The sequence below is a fragment of the Nerophis lumbriciformis genome, linkage group LG11 (assembly GCF_033978685.3).
Source record: "Nerophis lumbriciformis linkage group LG11, RoL_Nlum_v2.1, whole genome shotgun sequence".
NCBI classification, from domain to species: Eukaryota; Metazoa; Chordata; class Actinopteri; order Syngnathiformes; family Syngnathidae; genus Nerophis; species Nerophis lumbriciformis.
This window is the reverse complement of record NC_084558.2, coordinates 39,848,328-39,860,091: the sequence shown is the minus strand read 5'-3', so window position 1 is coordinate 39,860,091 and position 11,764 is coordinate 39,848,328. Positions and strand designations below refer to the sequence as shown.

At 36.8% G+C, this 11,764-nt stretch overlaps 2 protein-coding genes across 3 annotated transcripts in view; both read right to left on the bottom strand.

The window, feature by feature from the left end:
• Nucleotides 1-182: 182 nt before the first annotated feature.
• Nucleotides 183-8,523, bottom strand: LOC133610405 (non-selective voltage-gated ion channel VDAC2-like). 2 transcript variants are annotated; one of them, XM_061966617.2, is made up of 9 exons: nt 8,390-8,523; nt 8,020-8,091; nt 7,906-7,955; nt 4,726-4,878; nt 4,598-4,650; nt 3,059-3,286; nt 2,844-2,994; nt 827-884; nt 183-752 (listed from the first exon to the last, which is right to left on the bottom strand). In XM_061966617.2, exons 2-9 carry the CDS (start codon nt 8,084-8,086, stop codon nt 661-663), a joined length of 852 nt encoding a protein of 283 aa, XP_061822601.1. In that variant the 5' UTR covers nt 8,087-8,091; nt 8,390-8,523; the 3' UTR covers nt 183-660. The 2 variants fall into 2 exon arrangements, with proteins under 2 accessions (XP_061822601.1, XP_061822602.1); XM_061966618.2 differs by having other exon boundaries at nt 8,020-8,088; nt 8,390-8,500.
• Nucleotides 8,524-11,004: 2,481 nt separating this feature from the next.
• LOC133610030 (sphingomyelin synthase-related protein 1-like) overlaps nt 11,005-11,764 on the bottom strand; it is a 17,574-nt gene continuing 16,814 nt past the window's right edge. Inside the window, exon 6 of the mRNA XM_061966090.2 lies at nt 11,005-11,764. This exon is cut by the window's right edge and continues 153 nt beyond it. Coding sequence (XP_061822074.1) covers nt 11,613-11,764 — 152 coding nt within the window. The 3' untranslated portion in view covers nt 11,005-11,612.

The following is an 11,764-nucleotide window of genomic DNA, read 5'->3' as shown; positions in this document are numbered from 1 at the left end:
TTTTTTTTAAATAAATTTTATGCAACAAATCAATAACAATGAGTTTAACCACTGTCACTCTCCAAAAGCAGGGCCACTTTTTGAGGAAATCATGGATAGTGTTGTTTTTTTTGTGCAACATCATTTTCTACCGACAGAGCAAGAAAAATATGTATTCAAACATGCCGCGACAGTAAGAGATGTTATAAAGTTTAAAGTCAACCTTTATTGCAAAGCTTTACACGCCTGATTAGTGTCATAAAGAATGGACAATCAACTGGGTTATTAATTCACCAACACATCAAGGGGAAGTAAAAGAACCCATTCTAGAGTCCTGCAAACTAAAAGTCGGTGAAGCGAGATAAACAGGATGAGCGAGTGAAACAAAAGGAAGCGCTTTAGTTGATAAAAGGTAAAAGGCTAGTGTGCAAAATAAAAGCTGAGTTATACATTCTACACCCACTTAAAGCGACACGCCACCAAAGGTTTGTGCAACCTGGATTGTCACGCTGAGGAAGTTTCCACATCGACAAAAAAGTGCAGGAGTTGTGTCAGACTGATGCATGATGGGAGTTACAGTGAGAGGATGCTAGCTGGTGATCATGATGTTCAAATACTTGAAGGAATCCGACACAAGGGATTCACGCTCCACTATCTTCGTCAAAATGGGAATGGTCACCCTCATGCCTCCAGCTCCAGTCCCAGGCCGAGTTTGTGACCGCCGGCGTTGATATTCTTCCCGTCCACCAGCGCGGACAGAATGAGTTTCATACCTGCAACAAGAAATATTAAATATGACCTGTACAGGTTTGTTTTATATGGAATGAATGAAAATGTTTTCTCTCACCAGGCCTAAGAGTCTGACTGTATCCAATCCCTACCAAGCTGGCGTTGTTCACCTTGGCCTGCACGACATTGAAGTCATTATCAGAAACATCTGCATTTAATAAAATATTATCGACTGAAAAATCTGAAAAATGACAATCATTTTACATATCTCAATTTAATAATGTAAATTAATAAATAAAAATATATATATGCTATTCACATTCAATGATCATATAAAATATTTCAATAACTGTTAAAAAAAGAACATCAATAATGCTAAAATACTAATACTGATTTTGTAAAGTAAATTTTACAAAATCAGTAAAGCGTACTTTACAAAATCAGTAGCAGTAATAAGTTATGAATAATGCAATGAATTATAGATTACAAATTCATTTAATATAAAGTTTGAAAAAAACAACTACGGTAATAATAAATATTATTTGCTAATTATTTTCATACATTTTCTTTATATATATATATATATACAGTACAGGCCAAAAGTTTGGACACATTTTCTCTTCATTCAATGTGTTTTCTTTATTTTCATGACTATTTACATTGTAGATTGTCACTGAAGGCATCAAAACTATGAATGAACACATGTGGAGTTATGTACTTAACAAAAAAAGGTGAAATAACTGAAAACATGTTTTATATTCTAGTTTCTTCAAAATAGCCACTCTTTGCTCTAATTAGTTTTTCGCACACTCTTGGCATTCTCTCGATGAGCTTCAAGAGGTAGTCACCTGAAATGATTTTCACTTCACAGGTGTGCTTGAAGCTCATCGAGAGAATGCCAAGAGTGTGCAAAGCAGTAATCAGAGCAAAGGGTGGCTATTTTGAAGAAACTAGAATATTTATTTATTTATTTACAGAGAAACATAGTTTTGTATTTCATTGTTTCTTTTGTTAATATCAAAGTCCCGTTCTGCAAAAAGGTCATCCCTAGAAGCACACAGCTTATGGACACGGACCCACAGTTAAAATATACATCATCATATAATATACAAAATACAGTACAATACAACACATTTCAAAATCTACCCACCAAATACCCATTTACAATTTTATTTATAAATAAAAAAGGAATCTTTAAATCCACCAAATAAGTCTCAATATCCTATTATTCAAATTTGATTAAAAGGTTGCATCTTGAAAATGTGTGATAATCTCATCATACATACAGAATAGAATAGAATATTATTGTCATTATTACAGTGAACAGGTTCAAAGAACAACCAAATTGGAGCAGGTCCCCTAAGGTGCATACACAATAATATAGTAATATAAATAGTGAAAAAATATTTAAAAAAAAGATATATATCTATATGTATATATGCACACAATTGTATATATCCATACATATGCATGTATATATATATACACACACACACACATACATATATACAAATGCATCCATATACAGAGGTCAAGACCAAAATTATGCAACTAATGTGAATCCCTCAACCATAAAGGGTGGGCAAAATGTACTAAGCATAACTTCGCAATAAATTTAGCTTAAAACGCTTTTTAAAAATGTTTACAAATGTTAAAAAATATCAAATGTTTTCAGTTATTTCACCTTTTTTTGTACATAACTCCACATGTGTTCAGTCATAGTTTTGATGCCTTCAGTGACACTCTACAATGTAAATAGTCATGAAAATAAAGAAAACGCATTGAATGAGGAGGTGTGTCCAAACTCTTGGCCTGTACTGTATATATATTTGCAGTAGCTTGCAATAAATCAACAAAACAAAGCCAAAAGTGTAACGAGTTGATCTCACATTATTTCTTTTCTCATTGGTCGGCAATTACAACACAAAGCTAATATGTTTGTTCAGATGGTTTAGCATATGTTGGCCTACACTAGATACATTTTAGCACCTTTAATGTACAAATTGTATCAAAGTGAGCCTGCATCCTTCTTTCACACACAGTGTGTGGGGGAGTGCAAGTGCATATGAGACATAACAATAAACAACACAGTGTGTGTGTACATGCATACACACACAAACATGTTGTGCACTCACTGATATGGAGGCACTGGAGTCCAGCTGGTATTTCGCAGCGATTCCAAAGCGAGTGCCGTTGCTGCCCGCCGCCCACGCGAGATTGACGGCCGTCTCCAGCTGGTCGTTAACCTTCTGGTAAATGGACCCCCCGAACTCAGAGCCGTTGTTTCTGCCGACACAATAAGACAGTGTTGTTATGTTCTCTCTTTTTTAAGCGCGACGCACGGACGTACACGTTGGTGTGCAGCTGGAAGTCTCCCGTCTTGTAGCCGACGGCGAAGTTGCTCTGGAGCATCCTGGACTTGGCCGTGTCGAAGCTCATCTGGTAGCCCGCCAGCCAGCCCTCGTAGCCGGCCACTGCCGCTCCGTGGATGGTGGGGCCGGCGAAATCCAAATCCACGTCCACTCCGCCGTGGAGGTACTCGCGCTTGTACGCAGTCTTGATTTTGCCGCTCTTTTTGCTGTGCAGACAAAAATACAGTGGAACTTGATTTACAAACCCTTTTATTTGCAACCTTTTTATGCCTATGTGTGTGACCCATGTGTCTTCATTCATTCATTTTGTGTCACGCCTGCAGGCAAAAAGCAGGGCGCAGCATTTTTGGGGAGGCGGAGCCATCCATGTCACTTTCTGCCAGTACATTACACTAGGAGTCACTTCTCAGCGCTTCACCTTGTGCCTGTTCTGTGTTTTTTCGCCTTTTTGCTAACTGAATATGAGTCCCAAAAAGACTAGCCTGGGAAGAAGGGAATTGGTGTAGTGTTAAAAAAAAAAGAAAAGACTATTGGCGAGGAGTGCATTGATGCGTTTCAGTTTTATGCTCCTTAAATCTGGAATAGTCTTCCTGAAGATGTGAGACCGGTCTCAACGTTGGCAATGTTCAAATCCAGCCTGAAAACACGTTGATTTAATTGTGCAAATGACAACTGAAAGTATTTTATCTACAGTATTTGATTTATTTTTTAACTAATTATGTTTTCATGATGAATGTATTTTCTTTTTAATCATTTTTACTTCTTTAAAATTTTCTGTAAAGCACTTTTAATTGCCTACGAATAAAATTGTGCTCACAAATATGGAAGAACCGACAAAGCAGGCTTCGTACCACAGCAAGTTTTAATTGTGATGAGAACGGACTTTTCTGGAAAAACATGCCTCTTTCAAAACCCAAAAACGGCCCCTTGCCCCCAATTCCTCCCTTTTGTGATTTCTGATCGTTTGTAAGGGCACCAAAGGGATTTCTGTGTTTGCGTGTACTGGCAGAGCAGCGCATACAGAGGAAAGCAGCTCATTGTTGTTTTGGCTTTGTTAATTAAGAGATCCATCACCCACTTCATATGTATGTTTTTATATTGTGTTCAAAGTGTACAAACCTTCAATCAAATATGGACCTTTGCCATATTTACATTGTTTCTTATGAAAAAAAATTCTTTACTATACAAACTTTTCGATTTTTTAACCATGTTCAAGAACCAATTAAATTCGGAAATCAAGGTTCCACTGTAATTACACAAAATAATAAGCCGTGGGTCGGGTGTCCAATTTTTTTAAATTATTTTTATTGGTCTTTGGCACATTCTAAAAATGTTTTAAATATTTTAAAGTTAGAAAAAAGTAGAAGGATAAAGTTTAAAATGTAATATTAATAATTAGTTTGGTTTTAGCCTCTTTTACAAAATGAAAAATATTGAAACGAGTAGAAATCAGTAGAAAAAGTTTGGACACGCCTGTAAACAATAGGGAAGAAGTGTTTTGTTTTTTTAGTACATACCCAGTATTTGGTGAGAATGTGGTGTCAAAATTTAGTTTTAGTCCCTTGGTGACCTAAAGAAGCACATCATTGTGTCACTTTATCGAAATGTACGCCAGAAAGTTTAAGTCAAGTTTAATAAAACAAACCTTATCCTCGATGCAGATTTCCGTTCCAAGCGTGTTCTCCGTGGTCCACTTCTCGGTGAAAGTCAGCCCATACTCGGCCCACTTGTACTTGGTCTCCAGGGTTCCGGTCACCTTGCTGGTGTCCACGTTGGATGAGCCCGAGGTTTTAAACTCCTGCAAAGCATCTTTATTCAAGCATGACAACGATACAGGTGCAACAGAAACAAACATGCACGGGTTGAAAAAAGAACCCCCTAAATAAAACATTCCAGACACATTTGCACACTGTTTTCCCAGTTGTTTTAAAACGTAAGATCTACACATATTACCAACTATGAGTTTGAGTTTATTTGGAACATGCATGCATACAAGCTGATACTTCACAATTGCCAGTTTCTCTATTCAACATGTTCAAAGTGGAGTAGGAAGTAGCAGAGCTTATTAAAACCTTCCTTTCCTTTACATAGCAGTTGCTAAAACTTTTGTTCACTTCTTGTTCTCAATTTTTTTAACAATTTTCTCCATAAGTAATAACAATAAAAATAAATAAATAAATAATAATGAGTAAGTTATATTTCATATGGTGAGATGAGTGAGATTATCTAGAATATGAATGGATGGATGAGATAAATTCAGAATGTTTATCATTGTTCTTCTTCTTTGTACTTTGTAAACACTTTAAGTTTGAAGAGTTTCTAGAAGTTGATCATATTAGTACATTGTTTCATTTCCTTGTTTAATCCATTCCATAATTTAATTCCACATACTGATATACTGAAGGTCTTAAGCGTTGTACGTGCGTCCAAATGTTTTAAATTACATTTTTCTCTAAGATTATATTTCTCCTCTTTTGTTGAGAAGAATTGTTGTATATTCTTGGGTAGCAGGTTATAATTTGCTTTGTACATAATTTTAGCTGTTTGCAAATTCACTATGGTCATGGAATTTCAGTATTTTTGATTCAAAGAACAAAGGGTTTGTATGTTCTCTATATCCGACATTATGTATTATTCTAACTGATCTTTTTTGTAAATGTAAATGAAGTGTACTTTTGTAGTTATTTCCCCATATTTCTACACAATAACTCAGATATGGTAACACTGTTATAACAAAGTGGTGTATTTAAGGTGTTTTTTACTAGGGATGTCCGATAATATCGGACTGCCGATATTATCGGCCGATAAATGCTTTAAAATGTAATATTGGAAATTATCGATATCGGTTTCAAAATTATCGGTATCAGTTTAAAAAATTAAAATGTATGACTTTTTAAAACGCGGCTGTGTACACGGACGTAGGGAGAAATACAGAGCACCAATAAACCTTGAAGGCCCTGCCTTTGCGTGCCGGTCCAATCACATAATATCTACGGCTTTTCACACACACAAGTGAATGCAATCATACTTGGTCAACAGCCATACAGGTCACACTGAGGGTGGCTGTATAAACAACTTTAACACTGTTACAAATATGCGCCACACTGAACCCACACCAAACCAGAATGACAAACACATTTCGGGAGAACATCCGCACCGTAACACAACATAAACACAACAGAACTAATATCGTATTTTTCGGAGTATAAGTCGCTCCGGAGTATAAGTCGCACCGGCCGAAAATGCATAATAAAGAAGGAAAAAAACATATATAAGTCGCACTGGAGTATAAGTCGCATTTTTTGGGGAAATTTATTTGATAAAACCCAACACTAAGAATAGACATTTGAAAGACAATTTAAAATAAATAAAGAATAGTGAACAACAGGCTGAATAAGTGTACGTTATATGAGGCATAAATAACCAACTGAGAACGTGCCTGGTATGTTAACGTAACATATTATGGTAAGAGTCATTCAAATAACTATAACATATAGAACATGCTATACGTTTACCAAACAATCTGTCACTCCTAATCGCTAAATCCCATGAAATCTTATACGTCTAGTCCGGGGGTTGGCAACCCGCGGCTCTAGAGCCGCATGCGGCTCTGTAGCGCCGCCCTAGTGGCTCTCTGGAGCTTTTTCAAAAATGTATGAAAAATGGAAAAAGATGAGGGGGAAAAAAATATTTTTTGTTTTAGTATGTTTTCTGTAGGAGGACAAACATGACACAAACCTCCCTAATTGTTATAAATCACACTGTTTATGTTAAACATGCTTCACTGATTCGAGTATTTGGCAAGCGCCGTTTTGTCCTACTAATTTTGGCGGTCCTTGAACTCACCTTAGTTTGTTTACATATATAACTTTCTCCGACTTCCTAGGACGTGTTTTATCCTTTTTCTGTCTCATTTTGTCCACCAAACTTTTAACTTTGTGCATGAATGCACAAAGGTGAGTTTTGTCGATGTTATTGACATGTGTAGAGTGCTAATCAGACATATTTGGTCACTGCATGACTGCAAGCTAATCGATGCTAACATGCTATTTAGGCTAGCGATATGTACATATTGCATAATTATGCCTCATTTGTAGCTACATTTGAGGTCATTTAGTTTCCTTTAAGTCCTCTTAATTCAACGTATATCTCATGACACGTACACTATCTGTATGTAATATGGCTTTTAATTTTTTACGGCTCCAGACAAATGTGTTTTTGTATTTTTGGTCCAATATGGCTCTTTCAACATTTTGGGTTGCCGACCCCTGGTCTAGTCTCTTACGTGAATGAGCTAAATCATATTATTTGATATTTTACAGTAATGTGTTAATAATTTCACACATAAGTCGCTCCTGAGTATAAGTCAGCAAACTATGAAAAAAACTGCTACTTATAATCCGAAAAATACGGTACCCAGAACCCCTTGCAGCACTAACTCTTCCGGGACGCTAGTATATACACCCCCCGCTACCCCCTACCACCCCCCCCTCAACCTCCTCAAGCTCTCTCAGGGAGAGCTTGTCCCAAATCCCAGGCTGCTGTTTTGAGGCATGTTAAAAAAAATAATGCACTTTGTGACTTCAATAATAAATATGGCAGTGCCATGTTGGCATTTTTTTCCATAACTTGAGTTGATTTATTTTGGAAAACCTTGTTACATTGTTTAATGCATCCAGCGGGTCATCACAACAAAATTAGGCATAATAATGTGTTAATTCCACAACTGTATATATCGGTATCGGTTGATATCGGAATCGGTAATTAAGAATTGGACAATATCGGCAAAAAAGCCATTATTGGACATCTCTAGTTTTTAACTCACCACTCCACTTGATGACTTTGTCTTGACGTCAAGCTTCACCAGTCCAAATCCTGCCAGCACAATGAGCGTATTTAATATGCATTTTTAACCCAATAGAAAATAAACTAGAGTTACCATATCCCTTGCTGAAGATATCCTTGGCTGACTTCCCCAGATCTGCATATGCTGGAGGGACTGCCATCGCTTCTGATCACAATACATGTTATAAAATGAGGAAAAAAACATTTGTTGTTTGAAAACACTTTCTACTTAGGGAAAATTATTTTAAAAAAGTAGCCTTGATTTATAATTTCAACCAGTGCAAATAGGCGGATAAACACCTGCTTGACATTTTGTACTGTATTGTTGTTTAGTGTTGAAGGATGAGTGCTAGCTAGGGGCGTTTACTAGCTAGCAAGTAGGACGCTAGTCAAAATCATATTGTCAAACTTGTCGCCATTACTTAAAATAAACAACTAAATAAACAGTACCTGGTTTTACTCACCGAAATATGTATTGTTGTTGTTAGAGTCTCTGTTTCCGATAAATGTTTGAGTTAAGCGTAAGAATGCCGGCCGGTATAGGACGATATGGAGACACGACTGACCTCCGAGATGAGGACCTGCAGCTATAGCTCGTCTGTCGCGCGCCTGATTAAAAATGACAAACATACAACTTTATTATCCTTTAAGAAGCATATAATTATACTGGAATATTACAATGATGGCTTTCTTTGGAATATGTTTTCAGTTTTAGCTGTATTTTTTTTTAATGAAAACGCCGATGTTGTCAAAATCTTAAGCAGGCATATGAGAAGACGACTAAGTTACCATAGCAACCTTTTTTTACACTACAACTTTATTGACTTCGCCACTATAAATATTAGACTTAGACAGACTTTGTTGATCCACAAGGGAAATTGTTCCGTTATTGTTTTTTATATATTATAAATTATGTTGCAAGATACATTTTGCGTACATAAAAGTCGATTTCTGAACGTGAAACCTAAAATCTCCCGTTGGATTAATGATTTAAAATGTATTAATACAATCTTGGAAAAATCTACAAATAATAAAATCCCTTAAATTAGACTTAGACTTACTTTTTATTGTCATTCAAATTTGAACATTACAGTACACCTGTATTATATATATATATATATATATATATATATATATATATACATATATATATATATATATATATATATATATATATATATATATATATATATATATATATATATATATATATATATATATATAAATTACTGTCTTTATTGGAGGGATGTAAGTTTTTTTTTTAGATAAGAAAATGTTTTGTATTTTTTGGTTAGTTTGTGTCGTCTCTTTGGCATTTTATGTTTATATACATTTTGCGTACATAAAAGTCGATTCCTGAACGTGAAAGCTAAATTCTCCCGTTGGATTAATGATTTAAAATGTATTAATACAATCTTGAAAAATGCTACAAATAAGAAAATCCCTTAAATTAGACTTAGACTTCCTTTTTATTGTCATTCAAATTTGAACATTACAGTACACCTGTATTATAATATGTACATATATAATATATAAATTACTGTCTTTATTGGAGGAATGTAAGTAGTTTTTTTTTAGATAAGAAAATGTTTTGTATTTTTTTGTTGGTTTGTGTCGTCTCTTTGGCATTTTATGTTTTTATAGATATTGATCGCTCGGCCGAGTAAATGTAATGTTGATGTGTATTGCGAGTGCCATTGTTTGTTATCATTATGTACTGTTTGTGTATTCTATTGTTCAATAAAAAAAAAAAATATATGTATGCATGTACGTACATAAATAAACATACATTATATTGCCAAAAGTATTTGGCCACCTGCCTTGACTCACATATGAACTTGAAGTGCCATCCCATTCCTAAACCACAATTCAATATGTTCAATATGATGTGGGTCTACCTTTTGCAGCTATTACAGCTTCAACTCTTCTGGGAAGGCTGTCCACAAGGTTGCGGAGTGTGTTTATAGGAATTTTCCACCATTCTTCCAAAAGCGCATTGATGAGGTCACACACTGATGTTGGCTCTCAGTTTCCGTTCTAATCCATCCCAAAGGTGTTCTATCGGGTTCAGGTCAGGACTCTGTGCAGGCCAGTCAAGTTCATCCACACCAGACTGTGTCATCCATGTCTTTATCGACCTTGCTTTGTGCACTGGTGCACAGTCATATTGGAAGAGGAAGGGGCCCCACTCCAAACTGTTCCCACAAGGTTGGGAGCATGGAATTGTCCAACATGTTTTGGTATCCTGGAGCATTCAAAGTTCCTTTCACTGGAACTAAAAGGCCAAGCCCAACTCCTGAAAAACAACCCCACACCATAATTCCTCCTCCACCAAATTTCACACTCGGCACAATGCAGTCCGAAGCGTACCGTTCTCCTGGCAACCTCCAAACCCAGACTCGTCCGTCAGATTGCCAGATGGTAAAGCGTGATTCATCACTCCAGAGAAGACGTCTCCACTGCTCTAGAGTCCAGTGGCGACATGCTTTACACCACTGCATCCCACGCTTTGCATTGGACTTGGTGATGTATGGCTTAGATGCAGCTGCTCGGCCACGGAAACCCATTCCATGAAGCTCTCTGCGTACTGTAAGTGGGCTAATTGGAAGGTCACATGAAGCTTGGAGCTCTGTAGCAACTGCCTGTGCAGAAAGTCGCCGACCTCTTTTCACTATGCTGACCCCTCTCTGTCAGTTTACATGGACTACCACTTGGTGGCTGAGTTGCTGTTGTTCCCAAACTCTTCCATTTTCTTAAAATAAAGCCGACAGTTGACTTTGGAATATTTAGGAGCGAGGAAATTTCACGACTGGATTAGTTGCACAGGTGGCATCCTATGACAGTTCCATGCTGGAAATCACTGAGAGCGGCCCTTTCTTTCACAAATGTTTGTAGAAACAGTCTCCATGCCTTAGTGCTTGATTTTAAACACCTGGGCCAAGTGATTAGGACACCTGATTCTCATCATCTGGATGAGTGGCCAAATACTTTTGGCAATATAGTTTATATAAATATACTTTGCCATTTTTTCCAAGTTTTTTTGCATGTTAAATAAAATAATGCACATTCAGTAGGCAAAAAAACTCAGTTTAATTATTGAATGATGGAAATGGCTCTTAATGGCTCTGCAGGAGCATACTGGTTCTTATTAGTTTTACATGTTTTTTTTTTTACCACCAATAAGGGAGGCGACTTTCACTCTGAGGCCAACAAACCAATCGTTGCACTTACACTCACAAAAGAAAAAGCACATAGTGTCACTTCGAGCAACTGTAAACATATCTTAAGTGTGCATGTTGCTGCTGCAAGTACAAAAATACCTTGACATGTACAAACATGAAATAAATAACACCAAGAAATACAGAGTGCTTTTAAATAATTTACAACAGCATAATGTCCTATCTTAATGCCACAAAAAAGTCCCTTTGTTGGTAGAAAAGTCATTCTGTCATCAAACATGGAGAAAAATGCACATTTCTATACACAATTGGCAAATGGAATCATATTTAAGACAAAGGGAGAACATTTTAGTATTTGTTTTTGGCAGATTTCATACTTCCTACAACTCCTGTTAGGTAAAAGGCGATAATGGCGCTTTAAAATATTAGTGTCTTATACCGACAGGGGAGGTTCCCCGTCAAGCCTTGCTGCTGATAGGCTCATGTTAGTCTTGAAGCGATCACTCTGCTACCCAATCAGCATCCTCATGACGGCGGGCCGGGAGAAAGGCCAGCAGTATTCGTTAGGCACGGGCCCGTTGACGTTGCACTCGAAGAAGGAGAACATGGGAAACCAGATGCGCGCTCGGCGACTCTGCTGGTAGGCGCGCGTGTTGGCCA

Bases quoted from the DNA above. Each gene is read 5' to 3' on its own strand.
- LOC133610405 (XM_061966617.2), bottom strand. From the start codon at position 8,086: ATGGCAGTCCCTCCAGCATATGCAGATCTGGGGAAGTCAGCCAAGGAT. The intron at 4,879-7,905 runs GTGAGTTAAAAA...GATGCTTTGCAG, and splicing joins CAAAGTCATCAAGTGGAGTG to GAGTTTAAAACCTCGGGCTC. The intron at 885-2,843 runs GTGAGTGCACAA...AATGTCGTGCAG, and splicing joins ACTCCAGTGCCTCCATATCA to GCCAAGGTGAACAACGCCAG.